Source organism: Cnephaeus nilssonii, assembly GCF_951640355.1.
Source record: "Cnephaeus nilssonii genome assembly, chromosome: 21".
Classification (NCBI taxonomy): Eukaryota; Metazoa; Chordata; class Mammalia; order Chiroptera; family Vespertilionidae; genus Cnephaeus; species Cnephaeus nilssonii.
In genome coordinates, this window is record NC_137092.1 from 37,014,106 (window position 1) to 37,032,817 (window position 18,712).

Sequence of the window (18,712 nt, forward strand, 5' to 3'; positions counted from 1 at the left end):
CTGGCAAAAGAGCTAACCAGAATGTTTTACTGTATCCAAGTATTTTCTGATATTCGACTTCCACAGTTTCACAAAATTCTTTAAGCATTTCAACACGCACAGTGTATATATAGAAATAAGAATATATTTTAATAACAACATTTTCCACATCTACGGGCAACAAGTCAGCAGCTGTTTGAATGGCATTATGTATTATGTGCGCTGCACAACCAACACCAATAATGTTTTGATTAAGGTTTTTGTTTAATTTATAAAAAATATTATTTGTACCTCTTCTCGCTTTTCCTCCAAAATTTGCGTTCGTGCTGTCTGCACAATATGCAATCATTTTATGTTTTAAATTGTTTTTTCCAAAATATTAATAATGGAACTGAAAATTATTTCAGATGTTTCGCCGGGCAAAGAAACGAAATCTAAATTTCTAATTTTTATTCCAGTTTCTGAATCAAAAATCTAATAATGGTTGGAAATAACTTTATATCCTTATGATTAGATGCGTCAGAATATATGGATATAAAATTAATTTTTTCTAGATTTTTGTTTAATTCTGAAAATGCATATGGGGAAAGCACATTACACACAATTGCCTCGGATTTTGTTCTAGCACAGGCAAATTTTTTGTTTAATAAGTTTTTGACAACTTGTGATGTACAGTCCATAGATCTGAAGGAATGGTTGTGATTAATAGCATGAAAAGACATAAGTCCTTCTGCTAATGCTAATTTCTTTTCTTCGTCTCCATAAGTTGTTTTCCGAAAAAATTCCTGTATTTTGGAGGAAGATGCAGCAGTATTTAAATATCTTTTATGTTTCTGTGTCTCCAAGTGCTTTGAAGTATCATTCTTCCCGCCGTGCGAAATAGAAAATTCACCATTACATTTCTCACATTTTACCATGTAATCGCTTTTGGTTTTTTTAATAAAAGGAAATTCACTTCCTAGATCATCGTTGAATTTGCATCCTCTTTTCTTACTCATTATGTTAAAAATCTAAAAAAATAATTTAAAATTATATTATAAATTATTATATACATATTGCTTAAAAACACAGTAAGTAGGTACATAAGTACATGAACATATTTTATTGTTAGTTTATAAATTAAATTAATTTGATTGTTATAAAGTAACTATATTTTAAAAATTATTTTAATTTTAATCCTATATTTCTTTCTAAATAATAACAATACTAACTTGTATTATTTTTCCTCTGAATTTGCCGTAACTTAAGTCGTAAATGTCACTTTCAAGGCCGGCTCTAGACTTTTTGCCGCCACTATAAAATATAAATAATACGAGTACTGTCTGCTAAATTCAAGAAAATTTATGTATTTATGAAATAAATAAATCAATTACTTACCTAAATTATCTGAATAGCTGATTTGTAATGACATCACTTGTTTACCTAGCTTACTAGCACGCAGTACGATGTGTATCGTCTGAGAGACAGTTACAAAATGTTTTCGTCGTTGCCAATCCCAAAAAATGCTTAAGTCCAAACAATGGTGGTCGAATTCTAACAACTGATCAACAATGCGAACTTTGATAAGCAGTTCTCAATAATCAGTTCTCAACAATTATTTGTTATTATTAAAGTTTAACATTATAAAATTAACAAAAATAATATAAAACTCATATCCTGGCTAAATAATCACATGGCCGCCGAAAACCGTATATTCCCTTCCCGTTCTCCCGCCGTTCCCTAGCTTGTCGTGCATTCTTTCCAAAAATCGGGACATTTTTAAAACGCCGCGGGACGCGGGACAAATTGTTAAAAATCGGGACTGTCCCGCCAAAAGCGGGACGTCTGGTCACCTTAATAAAGAAGCTAAACCTATGGGACTTCCTGTTTCTCAAGCCCTTACCCATAAGCTACTGTGAAGGGAAGTCGTTGTTTTTTTCTAACCCCAGGAGGAACACTGAAGACCTCCCTGGCTGCAGAGTTCAGGAAGCTCTGGAGAGAAGCATGTACTCCGAAGGGTTGAAGTGGTGTCTGGCTCTACAGCTTCTACTGCCTCATTGCTTCTTGGAGACCAGTATTCAAGGTATTTTCCACAGATTGTCTGCCTATAGTTGTGCACTGGTTGGATGGAAAAGAGCACATGGCGTGTGATTCAACCTGAGTTCCATCTCTTTTCCCCAGGGGACCATAAGAAAGTAGGCCCCCTCTTAGTCACGTGGTTTTCGTCCTGTGAAGTACTAGTAGTTTTCAAATTTTGAATAAAAGGAAGTGTTGGCAGCAGTGGGAGGGAACGAGCCGGTGTTAGATAGGTGGGGTCAGACCAGACCTGCACAGTGTTCAGCGACCTCGGTACTTGAGTTCTGGCTAGGAAAGGATTCAGAGCCAAGACCCAAATTATAAGAGAACATTTATTTAGAAAATCACAGAGGTAGGAAAAATAATTTGTAGAAGAAATGGGCTGAGGAAACATGTTAAAGAGGTAAAGGAAGAGCCCTTGGAGCTTGAGAGTGAGGAAGGTAATGCTTGGGAGGAGGAGAGAGGGAAGGGAAAGGTGAGCGTGTGCTTCTTGGAGGAGAGGGTACTGGGTCCTCCATCCTAAGGGTTTTAAGGGTGGAGATTTTAGGGGAGGTTCCAGGGGATGATTGATTGATTGATTGATTAATTGATTGATTGATTTATCTTTATTGTTCAGATTATTACAAATGTCCCTCTTCTCCCCCCCATTCCCACTCAGTTCCCCTCCAACTGGTTCCCACCCCACCCCAGGTCCTCGCCACCCCACTGTCCAAGTCCATAGGTACTGCATACATGCATATAAGATCTTTGTCCAATCTCTTCCCGCACCCCCCCACACACACATCCCCTTTCCCCCCAAGAATTGTCAGTCTGCTCCATTTCCATGCCCCTGATTCTATTACATTCACCAATTTATTCTGTTCATCAGATTTTTTATTCATTTGATTTTTAGATTCACTTGTTGATAGATATGTATTTGTTGTCACTTTGTTGTTCATAATTTTTTATCTTTACCTTTTTCTTCTTCCTCTTCTTAAAGAATACCCTTCAGCATCAATAGTAAAAATCATCTTATTAATTATCTGTACCCACTGGAATGCAAGTTCCTTAAGGGAAGGAGCTATATCTCTCATGTCTCCCTGTCCACTGGCTCCTTCCCTTGACCTATCATAGCTTAGGTTTATTTATTTATTTATTTATTTATTTATTTATTTATTTATAGTTAGTCCTCACCTGAGGACAATTTTCCATTGATTTTAGAGAGAGTAGAAGGGAGAGAGGCAGAGAGAAACACGGATATGAGAGAGACACAAAAATTGGTTGCCTCCCTCACACACCCTGACTGGGGCTGGGGATTGAACCTTCAACCCAGGTATGTGTCCTGGACTGGGAATTGAACCAAGACCCTCTGGTGTGCAGGCCAAAGCTCTAACCACTTAGCTTTGCAAGCCAGGGTTCCTCTTTAAATAAGATTAAAAACTAACAATCAAAAACTCTCTTTACCTTTCATGCTCCTTTACATAATGCCCTACCATTTTCTTTCCCATTCACATTAATATGTCTTAAAAGAGTTGTTTAGGCCTTGACCCATGGTAATCTGACTTACTGAATTCATTCGACTTCCCATCTCAGGAAATGGTACTCGGTTTATCTTGTCACTCATGACACAAATCTTCAGTCTTGAGATCTACTGCCAAATAACTCCCCAAAAAAGTTTGTAGAGGTTTGTAAATAGTTGATCTCACCAGAGAGTCTCAATTTCATAACAATATTTTAAACATGCACCTCTTTCCATATCAGTATTACTAGAGATCATGTGACTTGTTTTTAGAGTAATCAGAACTTCCTCTTTAGAATATCTTCCTTTTACTGTTGGACATTGAAATTGGGTCTCAAAAGAACTGTTGGCCCAGAAAGAAACTCACTACAGACTGATTCATTTGCCTGTCACCATAACCATTATTGCTTGTCTCATTTTCGGTTCTTATAAGTGTATTTCTAATAGCACATGATCTCACTCATCTAGGGGAAATAATGAACAACATAGACTGATGAACAAGAACAGACCCAGAAACAAGGAGGCATGGATCAGACTGTCGGGCCTCGGGGGGAGGGTAGGGAAGGGTGGGGGTAAAGGGGGAGATCAACCAAAGGACTTGCGTGCAGGCATATGAGCCTAACCAGCGGTTAAGGACAACAAGGGGGTGGGGGCATGTGTGGGGAGGGATGTGGGATGGGAATGGGGGGACGAGGACAAATATGTGATAATTAATAAAGAAATTTAAAAAAAAAAAAGAATATCTTCCTTTTTCCTGAATAGATGCTTTGGCATAAAATGATGACTTCCCTTCATCTAATTCCCCCATTTAAATTTTGTGGTTTTTTTATGAACAAGAATCATGGATAAGCACAGAAAATATCTGCTTTATTTTCTATTGTAAAGGTAGGGTCCCTAGCAGCTGCCGGCTGCCAACCAGGGCCTTCCTTCGTTCCACACGTCATAGCATTGGTTGAACTCCCGCCTGAGAGGACAATTTGCATATTAGGCTTTTATATATGTAGATGGGACCACTGCTGTATATGCAGTCCTTCATTGACTGAAGTCAATTAATGTATATATGTACCGTATTTACTTCTCCCCACCTACAAAAAGAGTCAACAGACCTCCTTTACCTTGCATCTTGTAGGTATCATTTTTTTCTTTCTCCAACTTAACCAAACCTGAGTTTTTACAGCTGAGGCTTATACAATTAGGGGTACCCTCATGAAAGAAAGAACAAAACTATATGTAAAAATAAGAATAAAAATAAATTTAGTTAGAATAAGAAAAGAAATCCCAGTGTATCACAAGTTTTAAAAAGCTTACAAATACTACCAGTATCACTAAAGCCAGCAAAATAGCATAAAATATTGGTACTGAAATGTGTTCATGCGTTTATTATGCTTTGCCACTAATTAGCTCTGTCTCCCATCCACTTTAAACCTTGTTTCTCTCCACACCTGCTGCTGGGAAACTAATCGAACCAGTAGGGAACACGAGCCCAGAGAGGAGATGGCTTGTCATTATTTTATTTTGAAAAATCTACTGGGCCAACCTCATTGTCCTTTTTCTTTATCATCTGAGGCAGAACTGGATGGATTATAAGCAACATTTCCTGTCCTCAAGCCCACTTCCCAATCTCCAACTTTCATTGAATTCCTGATCATGGGTCCAGGCCCTCTGATAAAGACTATAGTCATGGCTGCAAGCAGAAATTCCTTCCTTCTTCCCTGACCTACCAGCCCAGGCATCTCTGCCTTCTCTATGTTGGGTCTCACTCTGTCTCATTGGCAGGTCAATTAGCAAATCCAAAATTCGCGATCTCTGGCAGCAATGTGAGTCTTCGAATCCCCAATTTGCCTGAGAACTACCTACGTCTCATCTGGTTTTACACTGCCGACCAGAAAATTTTAGAATGGGAGACCAACCAGCCTAATCCTGACTACTTCAAAACTAAGTTTAAGGACAGAGTCACACTTGGTCTTCAAGATGGCACACTCCATATCTATAATGTCCAGGAAGAAGACAGCAGCATCTACATGCTGAAAGTGATGTTGAAGTCTGGGTTTGAAGAGGAATGGAGCATCCCATTGAAAGTGTTTGGTAAGTTTGGGGAACCCAAGGGCAAGTCCCCATTCTGGGCCCCTGGATGGACCAGTGGGAGGCTTCCTGGTAATCAGGGGGGCTCTCTTGGGATGAGGAGAGAAAAACCTCAGGACAGGCTTAATTTATTTCTCCTGAAGCCATTTCTACTTGGGAATGAGCCTGGGCTGGCAGAGTCCAAATTGATAGTCTTGGGACATTTAACACCTCTTCTGATGTTAATGAGTCTAAGATTTGAAGAGAAGAAAAACAATAGAGGTCGTTTCCTCTCTATTCTCTTGATTTTCTCCTGAGATAAGTTCTGAGCTCATCTTAACAATATATTTGAACAAAGACTTTATCAGACTTAAGGAAAAAGATAGAAGAGATAAAGGATGGAGCAGGATATTAAGGAGAATTTTTAATTTTTCCGAATGTATGGGCCAACAACTTCTCCTCACAGCTCCAGCTTAACCAGTATACTTGGAATAAAGACCAGGACATTATACATGGAATCAGACATTCCTGGGTTTAAAACTCTGGCCACTTACTAATTATGTGACCTTGGAGAAAGATTTTAACATTGCTGTGCCCTTTATTAGGTAAATTTCTTTTGATGGTGTTAATGTAAAAAAAAGCATTCAGACCTGTAAAGAATTTTTGTGAGTTTATTTGAGCCAAATTGTCAACAATTGGCAGGAAGCAGAATCTCAAGGTATTGAGATAATAATCCAGAGAATGGCAGTTTTTCACCTTGTTTTATACATTACAATCAAAGGAGGAGACGTAAGTGGGTTACATGAACTCCATTGGTGATAGATTAGCGGGGTGGGAGAAAGCACAGCGGGGAAGCCTCTGGGATTGGATAAAAAGTAAAATGATAGGCATATACTTCTTTTACTTAGGTGGGTGCAGGATAGTTAACAGTCAACAATTAACTCAATGACAATGAGGGGATTTGTGATCTCCGCGGAGTGGTGCCTATGCTTTGAGGGGTCTAGAAAAAGGGAAATTACTTTGGCATTCCCATGATATGTTATCGTAGATGCAAAAAGACAATAGACTCAGTTATGGTAAATATTGACCTTTATCAGAATGTGACTACCCACCATAAACTGCTTTTAATTAAAGTTTTAATTTCAGACCATCGTTTGTGGTTCCCTTAGGTCTTTGGGTTTGCAAAACCCCCCTACAGGCCTCCTCTGAGCTAATCAGGTTAGCATGTGGTCTTTTTTTCGTCCACAATGGCAAGTAAGAGAAACCAATTTGACGTACCGTTAGCAAAAAAATGAGAAATTATTTAAGGAACTAGGATTATTTAAATTAATTGAAGGACTTTGGCTGAAGGGGAGGAAGACTGAGAACTAGGGCCAGTCCAGAGTCCCCAGCCGCAGGAATCTGTGGACTAGGCCTGTGGATTCCTGCCATTTACATGACCTATCTCTCCAAGTCTAGACTTCTGTATCTTTCCGTTTCAATCTCAAGGGAGAAAAACTGGTTGTGCTGGGGAAGATGTAGCAGCCTCTTCTCCAAACCACCCCTCTGCCTTTGGACTTCTCTGGGGCCAGCAGCTCCCTGACCTGACAGGCCCAGGAACTCGGGCGTAGCCAACTACCATGGGCTCTGTGTTGAACCAGCAGTTTGTAGAATAAGCTGCACGTGGAGGGCTTTTGGAGCACGAAGGAGGGTGAGGCCGTGGAGTTCACCTTTAAGAAGTCCGCCAAAGGCTCTGGCCAGTGTGGCTCAGCTGGTTGGAGTGTCATCCTGTACACCATGTGGTGGCAGGTTCGATTCCCCATCGGGGCACATACCTAGGTTAGGGGTCGGGGTGCATATATGAGGCAACTAGTTGATGTTCTTCTCTCTCACATCAATGTTTCGCTTTCTCTCTCTAAAAATATTTATTTTTTAAAAATAATAAAAAAGGAAGTCCACCAACTTACTTCTGCCTGGAATCTGAGTCACCAGCTCTGGAGGGGTGTCCTGTATTGGGAGTGAGAAGAGGCCAAGAGGGCAGAACATGCAGAAGTGCAGGTCAAAGGGACAGGTGCTCCAACTGTGCAGGTCTAGACCGTCATGCCAAGGAATGCAAGCTGCCACCCCAGCCCACAATGGGCCACTTCTGCCAGAGCATGGCCATATGGTGGCCTCCTGTCCACCGAAGGCCCAGCAGGCCCCCAGCTCACAGGGAAAACCAGCCTACTTACAGGAGGAAGAGAAAGAGATCCGTAGCTCTGATCCGTTCCCAGAGGCCCAGCATTGAGCCCACAGTGTGCGTGGGGTATCCTTTTGTGATCAGGAAGTGTCAAAGAGCAGGTGGGATGGAGAAAGTGGAAACAGGGTGGGTAGGGGGCAGCTGGCACTGCTATGTATCTCAGTCTGGAGTCCACAGCATCACCCCCTCTTCCCTCTTGGAGGGTAGGCAGGGAGGGGAGAGGCAAAGGAACTCCAACCACTCTCTATCCAAATGCATGTGCGGGCTTTGGGGGACACCCCTCCCTATATGCTGTATCTGAGTCTTCGGCCCCAGAAGTTCCAGCTTGGAAAGTGATCTGGATAGGGAAGTAGTTTTTCTTTTAAAGAAGGATATGTAATAATACTATTTCTTGTGCCAGAGTGAAACAGATTAAGCATGAGACCAGACTGATAGACCCAACCCACAAAGTTCTACATCCTGTGGGAGGGCATCTCAGGCAAGGCAGGGTTTCTCCTTTCTCTTCATAACCCACTCTTGGGATAGGGTTCTGAGAACTGTCCCAGGCAATGGGTTGTGATGATAGGCAAAGGGGTGGTTGGAAAACCAGTTGCAGACCAGCTACTCCTAAGCTCACTCCCATCCCCATTCTGGGCCAATACCATTGTATTTACTTGGTCCCTTGGAAAACTGCTCCTTGTCCCACTTCTCCAGGTTGCCAACTGCACAAGCTGTGTGTGGATGACCTATCTATCTTATGCACTTCAGCTTTTTTTTTCTACTTTTTAAACGTTCAGGTGTTTTTTTGTTTTGTTTTGTTTTGTTTTATACAGAGAGAGAGAGAGAGAGAGAGAGAGAGAGCGAGAAAAGGAGAGAGAGAAACATTGATGTGAGAAAGAAACATTGACTGGACTCCCTCCTACATGTGCCTCCATTGGGAATCCAACCAGTGACCTTTGGTGCATGGGACTACGTTCAATCAATTGAGCCACACCAGCCAGGGCCACTTTCAGGTTCCTTCTCCAATATTTATTTATTTATTCTAACCTCAGGATATTTTTTCATTGATTTTTAGTGAGTGAAAAGGAGAAAGAGAGAGAGAGAGAGAGAGAGAGAGAGAGAGAGAGAGAGAGAGATGATTGAGACACATCGATTGGTTGCCTCCTGCATGCACCTTGATGGTGGCAGGAGATCAAACCTCCAACCCAAGTATGTGCCTTTGACTGGGAATCTAACCCAAGACCCTTTGGTATGTGGGCTGATGTTCTAACCACAGAGAAACACAGGCCAGGGCTTAATTATATTTTATTGATTTTTTACAGAGAGGAAGGGAGAGGGATAGAGAGTTAGACTCATCGATGAGAGAGAAACATCCATCAGCTGCCTCCAGCACACCCCCTACTGGGAATGTGCCCACAACCAAGGTACATGCCCTTGACTAGAATCGAACCTGGGACCCTTGAGTCCGCAGGACAATGCTCTATCCACTGAGCCAAACCAGTTAGGGCTTTAAGCAAAGTAAGCTTCCTTTATTTTATTATTACTTTTTTATTTTTTAAATATATTTTTATTGATTTGGGAGAGGGAGAGAGAGATAGAAACATCAATGAAGAGAGAGAATCACTGACTGGCTGCCTCCTGCACACCCCTTACTGGGGATGGAGCCCGAAATCTGGGCATATGCCCTTGACCGACATCGAACCCGGGACCCTCCAGTCTACAGGCCAACGCTCTATCCACTGAGCCAAACCGGCCAGGGATTACATTTTATTTTTTGATTACAGTTTGCATTCAACACCTTCTTGTGTTAATTTCAGTTACGGCCCAGCGGATAGATATTCATATAGGTTAGTAAGTGATCCCTCGGATAATTCAAGTGCTCACCTGGCACCATATGTAGTTATTAACTATATTCTCTATGTTGTAACTACCAATTAGTACTTCTTAATCCATCACCTATTGTCCGCATCCCCAACATCCCTCCCTTCTAGCCTCTATCAGTTTGTTCTCTGTATCTATAAGTGTGTTTCTATTTCATTTGCCCATTTATTTTGTTCTTTAGATTCCACAAATGTGATATCATATGGTATTAGTCTTTCTCTGACTGATTTATTTCACTGAGCATCCTACCCTCTAGATCTATCCATGCTGTCACAAATGGTAAGATTTCATTCTACTTTATGGCCGAGTAATATTCCATCACATATATGTACCAGAAATTTTTTATCCACTCATCTATTGATAAACATCGGTTGCTCCCATATCTTGGCTATTGTAAATAATGCTGCAATAAACATAGGAGTAGATATATTCTTTCAAATTAGTGTTTTGGGTTTCTTTGGATATATATTTAGAAGTGGAATTGCTGGGCCATAGTTGCATTTGTAATTTTTTGAGGAACCTCCATACTGTTTTCTATAGTGGTCGCATTGGTCTGCATTCCTACCAATAGTGCATGAAGGTTCTCTTTACTCTAGATCCTCACCAACACTTGTTGTTTGTTGATATTTGATGATAGCTTTTCTGACAGGTGTGAGGTGGTATGTCATTGTGGTTTTGGTTTGTATTTCTCCGACAATTAGTGATGTTGAGCATCTTTTCATATGTCTATTGGCCATCTATATATCCTTTTTGGAGAAGTGTCTATTCAGATCTTCTGCCCATGTTTTAATTGGATTGCTTTTCTGGTGTTGAGTTGTATGAGTTCTTTAGAAATTTTGAATATTTACCCATTATCAGATGTACCATGGGTGAATTTCTTCTCCCATTCAGTAAGTTGTCTTGTCATTTTGTTGATAGTTTCCCTTGCTGTGAAAAACTTTTTAGTTTGATATAGTCCCACTTTTTAATTTTTTTAATGTTGTTCCCCTTATCTGAGGAGATATGTCAGAAAAATATTGCTAGAGAAATGTTTGAAATCTTGTCTATGTTTTCTTCTAGGAGTTTTATGGTTTTGAATCTTACATTTAAGTCTTTAATCCATTTTGAGGTTATTCTTATGTATGATGTAAGAAGGTGATCTAATTTCAGTTCTTTTGCATGTATCTGTCCAGTTTTTTAAACACCAGTTATTGAATAAACTATCCTCTCCTTTTATTCTCCTTCCCCTGTTTCCTATTTTGGACCAGATCTTCTGTCCTAAAAACTTGACTCCTCTTTTATCCACCCCCACAAAAGAGCTTTCCCCATTTAATGTCTCCCCAACTCTTTTTAAAATATATATTTTTTTATTGCTTTCAGAGAGGAAGAGAGAGGGAGAGAGATATAGAAACATCAATGATGGAAGATAATCACTGATTGGCTGCCTCCTGCACACCCACTCTGGGGATCGAGCCCACAACCCGGGCTTGTGCCCTGACCAGGAATGGAACCGTGACCTCCTGGTTCATAAATCAACACTCAACCACGGAGCCATACCGGCTGGGCTCCCCAGCTCTTAAGTGATATATATGCAAAAAGCCTGAAGAAGCTAAGAAGACTCCATTCCTTGATCCCAAACTCCTGAGTCAAGACCATTTCTTGATATGTGATTAATGCCAAACACTTAGATTGCTGCATGTAGATGGATCAAGAGTACTTTAATCTCTAATGTTCAAGTAGAGAGGAGCAATGAGGGGGCCTTCCATTTTGCAAGTGGGGTTGGGAGACCAAGAAAGGGAAGATGAACGATGCAGGCTCAAGAAACTTATGTCAAAGTAGCCACAAGATAGTTTAGAAGGAGACAGATGAATGTAACTCCATCTTTACTGCTGGAAACCAAAGCTTTGTGTGAAATCTTAAATTTATGGGGAGGGAGGGCAAGAAAGCCTGTACCTATCTGTTCTCTCTCTAATCCCTCCCCCACATCTTTGTCTGCAGGAGACTGAGCCTCCTTGGGCTTTGGTGACCCCCATCATTGGGGACTGCTTATTTGATGGCTGATTTTGCTATGCATTAGTCATTTGCAATCTATCATTTCTAATATACATACTGGCCCTTTCCCTTCTTTTTTCCCCTGAGAAAATAAAATGGATAAATAAAGAAGAGAAGAGAGAGAAAGAGAGAGGCTAATTAACCCAACTTGGTTCAGGTATGTGTACCTGATCTAAACATTAACGGCCAAAAGGGTTAAGTTATAAAGCAGAAACATGGTTCCTTCTGGGGTAAGAAGTTAGAGAAAAGAGTCTGGGCAAACATCCAAGAGAAGTGTGCACCTCAGAGCCTTGAGTTCCTCATCATAGTATAAGGATAACTATATCTACCTTTTAGGATGCTATAAAAATCCAAGTGGGTAATTTTTAAATGCTAAAATAGTGCCAATAAAACGCGTTGTATATATTTAGGTCCCACCAGCCAGATGGTCCCAGTTCTAAGAGGCTAGGTTCCTCTTCTTGCTCACTTCTTCCATGTCACATGGCCTACAAATTCAGGAGGTCCTGAGAACAGGAAATATTCAAAGTCTCTTATAGTGGTGTTTAGAAAAAACAACTCCAAATTTGTATCCTTTACCAATCTGTGTGGTAAATACTCCCATCACAGCCAATTCTAAGTTACTAATAGTTTCACAACCAGCTTGCAAAATTTCTGAATATTTTAAAATCCACCATCTAGTTTGGCTTCAGTCCATCTGCCTGAAGATAAGACCCTCAGGATGTGTTTAGAAGAAGAATTGTCCTTTAGTCCAGCCCAGGAATTTCTGGTAGCTCAAAGGGGGCATCTTGGAATCAGATTACTCCAGTTGATTCAATAAATCCCACCCACAAAGTGCCTAGGGCTGAGCTGCTCACCATGAGAAATGAGGAAGGTGCGCAAGACATGAAGCTAGACTACAGGAAGTGGCGGAAGAATTACATAAAAATTGCTCAGCTAAAGCATGCAGGGTGAGTTGAGCAATCTGAGAGATGATAAATCTAGGGTTCAGGGCACCAGCCTGGTAGAGCTCCCTCTGCCCCTCCACACACATACAACCCAGAGGCAAACTCTGACCTGGTCAGTTCTCTGTCACATTTAAATCCTGTGACATCTGACTCTGCAGATGGTTTACCCTTGACCAGAATAAAAAACCCAAGAGAATTTCAAGTGAAGTGACCCTAGCACAGGAAGGAGCAGATGCTGGGATTACGTTTTCGCCTGTCTGGCAGCTGGACGATAGCTGTGGTGATGACGTGACCTTCAGCATGCTTATAACACAGTCTGCAGAAAACCCCTTCCCATGGACAATGTCATTTTGCAAATGAGGAGGAAATTCAAGGCATCCATTATCTTGCCTAATGTCACTCCACCAGAGCCAAGTACAGGATCCAGGCTGGTCTCAGTTCAAGGCTAGTGTTTTGTCCTTTCTATCTCACAACTGCTCCATCCATCTACTCATTAGATACTTCTAGAATACCTGCTGTGTGGCAGGCACTGCACTAGACACTGAGATACCAAAGTGAACATACACAGTGCTGCTGGTCACTGCTGACAGGTGCTGGGGATTACATGAGGTTCTTCTCTGTAGCTCCGCCAGAGTCCAGAAAAGAGCTTTGCCGTGTGCAGGGCAGAATCTCTTACCCCAGGACTCCTGCTGAATCTGAATCCAAACGTCTTTGAAGGACAGACAGACCAAGGTGTCAACTAAGGGCCATTGCTAGAGAAGGGGCCCTGAGCAGTTCAAATAGTTGGGATACCAACTCTGACCCTAGCAGATCTCTCTGCCAACACTCTGCTGTTCTTTCTGGCCCACAGACTGTCATAAACCCATTTTGTTTCTGAGTGCATAGCTCCTCCTCCTAAACCTCTCCCAGTCTGAAGCTTCCCAGAGGGCCAAGCTGCTCACTAGTTCCCTCTAGAGGGGCTTCTGCTCTATGACTCCAGTTCCCACAGCACTTGTCACTCCTAGCTTCCTTTGCACATTGTTGGCTAAACCTTCACAGCATAAATGCCCCACAAATGCATAAATCCAATGTCTCATCTTATAACACCCTCCTCATGTTCAGATCCCGTACCTAAGCCTGACATAACAATCGAGAAGACACAGGAAATGAATAACAGCTGTTATCTGATCCTGTCATGTATGGCCCGAAATCCGTCTGTCAACTACACCTGGTTTGGGGACTCAGGACCCATTTCAGAACGGCTCCAGAGTGGTGTGCTTAATATCACCGTTATACCTCAGAACTTCTCCAAGTTTTACAGATGCGAAGTCAGCAATCCTGTGAGCTACAACAGTGACACAGTCTACTTCATTTCACCCTGCAAACTGGGTAAGAAATATTCCCAAGGGAGCTGAGATGGGTTTAGGGTCACTAGTTTTCTCTTGAATGAAGAAAGGTGTGGGGACCCTTTCAAATTCTTCTGGCACAGAATTTGATGGAGAATCCCAAAGGCATCTGGGAGACTCAGGTTCTACTCATGGCTCTGCTAACACCTCCCAGTGAACTCACCTCACTTTTGTGGAGATCAGTGTCCTTATCTGCAAAGGGCAGTTGCACAGGATGTCACCTCCTCGCCTGCTCTAACAATGCATGGTCCTAGAATCTGAGGCCAGGGTAACTGTAGGACAATCTGAGATATCAGGGTAACCAGAGAGAACAGGGCAAGTGGGAAGGTAGGCCACACACTGTGGAGCAGGCGCATTGAGAGGTTTCTGGTAGATAGTCTAAATCAACAACAGAAGAAGGGCCAAAGAGATAAGCATGAGGGAGAACAAGTAGTGAACAGAAGTGAGAGCTTTATCCTAAGGTAGAGACTCTGCTCTCCCCAGCTGTGTTCTTGGTGAATTTAGGCAGACAAATTCTGGGTTTTATGTTTCAGATTCCTCCATCTCCTGGGAGAATCTATTCACTCACTTGAGCATCACTCCTAAATCTCTATCAAGTCTACACAGAACCCATAGTGGGGAGCTAAGATTGGGTAGTAAGTCTGTGGGTTTTGGAGTCAGACACCTGGGAATTAATTCTGGGAATGTCACTTACTAACTAAGCAAGTTACATAGCTTCTCTAAGTCATGTTCCTCTTAAATACAGACAAAATAATAGTTCTTATCTCGTGTTGTTGTAAGGATTGAATGAGACAATATAAATGACCTAGCACAGTGGTCGGCAAACTGCGGCTCGCGAGTCACATGCAGCTCGTGAGCTGCGGTTTGCCGCTCTGTTGACTAATGAGTTTTCTGACCATTGACCTAGCACAGTGCCTGACAAGTCTTCAGTTAATGGTAGCTAAATTAGGCAGTCCCTTCAAGTTGGGAGACACTAGGGGTTTTGGGGGTCCCCTTAATAAACATGAATTGCTATCACCAGCATTCAGGTCTCTCTTACTCTCTACATCCCTGAAATCACATCCCTGAACCCTGGTGTACATATCCTTCTAGAATAACTCATCCCTGTGATGCCAACATTTACCTGAGATCCCTGTCATGCCCAGTCATCAGGGACCATGGCCCCCAAGGACATTGCTCTTTCATGGTCTTCTTGGACCCAGTCTACTTTCCCCCTATCTGTGCTGATTTCTTTATCTCTACTGCTACAGGTGGACTATGGAAACTGTATGTTCTTTATTCTTCCTAACTAACTGGTCATATCTCTTCTAGTCTCCTTGTATTTGCTGCTTTTCTGTCACCTCAGACTCAATGTGAAGTTTGGTGTCTGACCTTGAGACCACAAGTTGACTGGGCAGTTCCAGCACCACCTTTACGTCAACACCTTATCCTGAGATCCAGGAAAAGGAAGACACACAGTCTCTGTCCTTTATAAAAAGAGGGTGACTGCTCATTTGCAGCAAGGATGAAAACAATAATAGTTAAATTTTTTGGAAGGGTTAAACCTATCTTGTCACTTTTTAGCTGCCCAAATTATCCTAGAAAAGCATTCCTAATCTCCCTTCCCTATTTTATCACTCATTGTCTTTCCCTTATTATTTTGTACTTCCTTCCTTCTCCTCCTGGCTGTCTCCTCTCCTCCTCTGTTTTTATTCCCTTCCCTCCCTGTTTCTCCCTTCCCCCCTTTTTTCCTTCTAGTTGGTATAAATGGTTAATGAGATGGAGAAACAGGAAGTAGTCCTTCCTTTCCTAAGGTCATCTGTGCATAGCATTAAATGGTCATCTGTCTATACCTGGAGCTCTGCCCTACTCAATGCTGTCTGGTGAAGGAGAGTGATTCTTTCCCAGGCCCACAGACATGCAAGCACAGCACTCAGCTGAGCCAGTAATAGTTAATCGGTTTCTGCACTCTTTATACTTTAATCTGGGGAGACTGAGCCAGTCTGGGGTGAGGATATCTCAGGCACAATGAGACTGGATTCAGGGAGGAAATACACTTTCCTGCTCCCATGACAATGTCCACACCGCCACCCTTTCTCAATGCAGTAATCATACACCTAAGTATTTGGGGTTTTCTTGCCTTTTCAGCCCAATCCTCTGGAGTAGCTTGGATTCCAATGTGGCTCATGGTCATGGTACCCACCATTCTTGGCCTCCTATTGATCTGAGACAAGCTCTTCTAACTCAAGGGTGAAACTAGAAGACTACAGGATCTTGTCTTCAACAGCAACCATGCTCTTAACCTGAGTAGGAGCTCTGGTTCTATGGGATGGAGAAAGTGTTTTGAAGCACCTATAAAGAGTTTCAAATTAAAATTTTAAAAATCATGACTACAACCCAGCTGGCATGGCTCAGTGGTTGAGCATTGACCTATGAACCAGGAAGTCATGGTTTGATTCCTGGTCAGGGCGCATGCCCAGGTTGCAGGCTCCATCCCCAGTAGGGGGGTGTGCAGAAGGCAGCTGATCAGTGATTCTCTTTCATCATTGATGTTTCTATCTCTCTCTCCCTCTCCCTTCCTCTCTGAAATCAATAAAAATATATTTTTTAAAAATCATGACTACAGTATGGTGATTACCAGAGGGAAAGAGTGGGGGAGGTAAAAGAGGGTAAAAGAGGGGTAAAAATGGTGATGGAAGGAGACTTGACTTGAAGTGGTGAACACATCCTCTCTAATAAAAGAGAAACATGCAAATTGACCGTACCTTCACTACACCCACAAGCCACGCCCACCAGCCAATCAGGGCGACTATGCAAATTTACCCAACCAAGATGGCGGTTAATTTGCATATCCAGGCCAAAGCGAAGACTGAAGACAGCGTAGAAAGGAGCCAAGCGCTGCAGAAAGGAGCGAAGCTGCGTAGAAGAATGCAAGCGGGGTGGCGGAGACCGCAGCAGGAAGCCCTATTGCAGAAATCTTCCTGCAAGGGGCCTCTAGTGATACAATATAGAGCTGTTGTATTATAGAATTGTTCACTTGAAACCTATATACCTTTATTAACCAATGCCACCCCAATAAGTTCTAACAAAATAGATCCAGAGACATAGAACCATGGAACAAACTGATGAATTTCAGAGGGAAGGTGGGGGAGGGGTACTTATATGCATATATGCACAGCCCATGGACACAGACAATAGTGTGGTGAAGGCTTGGGAGAGGCAGGTGTTGGGAAGAGGGAGGTCAATGGGGGGAAAAACACACTCACAAAGGCGACATCTGTAATGCTTTCAATAATAAAGATACATTTTTTAAAAGCAATAAATAAATAATAAAAAAGAGAAAAAATAAGTTGAATTTCACAATTCCATTATTTAGACCTTCCATAATGGTATGTTGAAGTGGTCTATTTACATCTACAGAATAATAAATAAATACTTGCAAGAAGAAGCACATCAAGACTGGTAGGAGGGGCAGAGACATGGGGTAGAATTGTAGAACCAGCTGGTCCCACACCCACGTGTGGCGGTTTAAAATCAGAGGGATATCTTGGCTATGGAGGTTTCCCTGAGTAACAAGGGTCCCTGCCCCATACCAGGCCCCCAGTCCAGGGTTCCAGTGTTGGGAAGAGAAGCCCCCACAACTTCTGGGTATAAAAACCAGTGGGGATTGTGGCTGAGGAACACAGAGGCTGCGGGAGTCCCAGGCCATTCCTCTTAAAAGGACTTACTCGGATTCACTCCCTCTGAGCTCCAGTGCTAGGCCAACTTGAAAGGACCTTGGGACATTCAGGGAGGAACTGCTTTGTCTGGAATCAGGGCAAGAGCTGGAGCGGCAGGCTTCTCCCAGACAGAAGTGCTGGCAGAGGCTAGTGTTCCTTTGTTGAGCCCTCTCTGCCACTGAGCTGTCAGGCTGCATCATATCTGAATCTCCATCAACCTGGTTCACCCTTTCCCTCTACCCTGGTGATTCCCTGAAACCCTGCCCCTCCCTACTAGCAGGCTTATCACATCATTTCCAGTGGCTTTTCCATACAACTGGCCTGTGTTGCCTCATGCTTTGGACTTTCCTAAAATCTCTCAAACAACTATCAACTGGCCTCAGCAAGTCTCATAACTCTCAATAAGTGGCCCCAGGCCTGGAACTAGCAGCAGCCCATCCTGGTTCACAGCTTGGCCTCTCCTGGGCACCTCTGAGCTCAACACAAGTAACAGTCATCTACAGATTGCTTTGTAGCTCATGCTGGGTGGCCCTGGGAAGGGCACAGGGAGAGGCTGACTTTGAACCTCCTGGGAGGCCCCAGAGCCAGTACATCCAGTGGTCAGCTTCAACCATGCTGGATTACACCCCACCACCTCCACAAGTGACACACTCAAGGGTTGGACTCGGTGAGCACCAGAGCTCCACTAAAAGAAGTCCTGTTCCATAGGGTGGGCTCCTGCACAACAGCAATACTTCAGTTGTAGTCACAGCCAATCCTTACAACCAATTGGCCTGGGGGGGTCTATCCTTCCCAGTGATGCCAACATAAATCAAGACTCAACTATAATAGGACCGTGCACACAGCTCACACAGAGGTGCAACTGGAGTGCCCAGCTCAGGTAACTGGGAAAGCTGAGACACTGGGCCCTTCAGGACACCTACTACACAAGGTGACTCTACCAAGTCTGGGAGACATAGCAGATCTACCTAATACATAGAAAC

The 18,712-nt window shown here is 42.6% G+C and overlaps 1 protein-coding gene across 1 annotated transcript; it reads left to right on the top strand.

Annotated features, from left to right (window-relative positions):
* Positions 1-1,962: 1,962 nt before the first annotated feature.
* Positions 1,963-16,238, top strand: CD48 (CD48 molecule; the record flags this gene model as incomplete). Its single annotated transcript, XM_079761864.1, has 4 exons — positions 1,963-2,041; positions 5,309-5,617; positions 13,748-14,014; positions 16,159-16,238. The coding sequence occupies 4 exons, from the start codon at positions 1,963-1,965 to the stop codon at positions 16,236-16,238; spliced, it is 735 nt and encodes a 244-aa protein (XP_079617990.1).
* Positions 16,239-18,712: the final 2,474 nt, after the last annotated feature.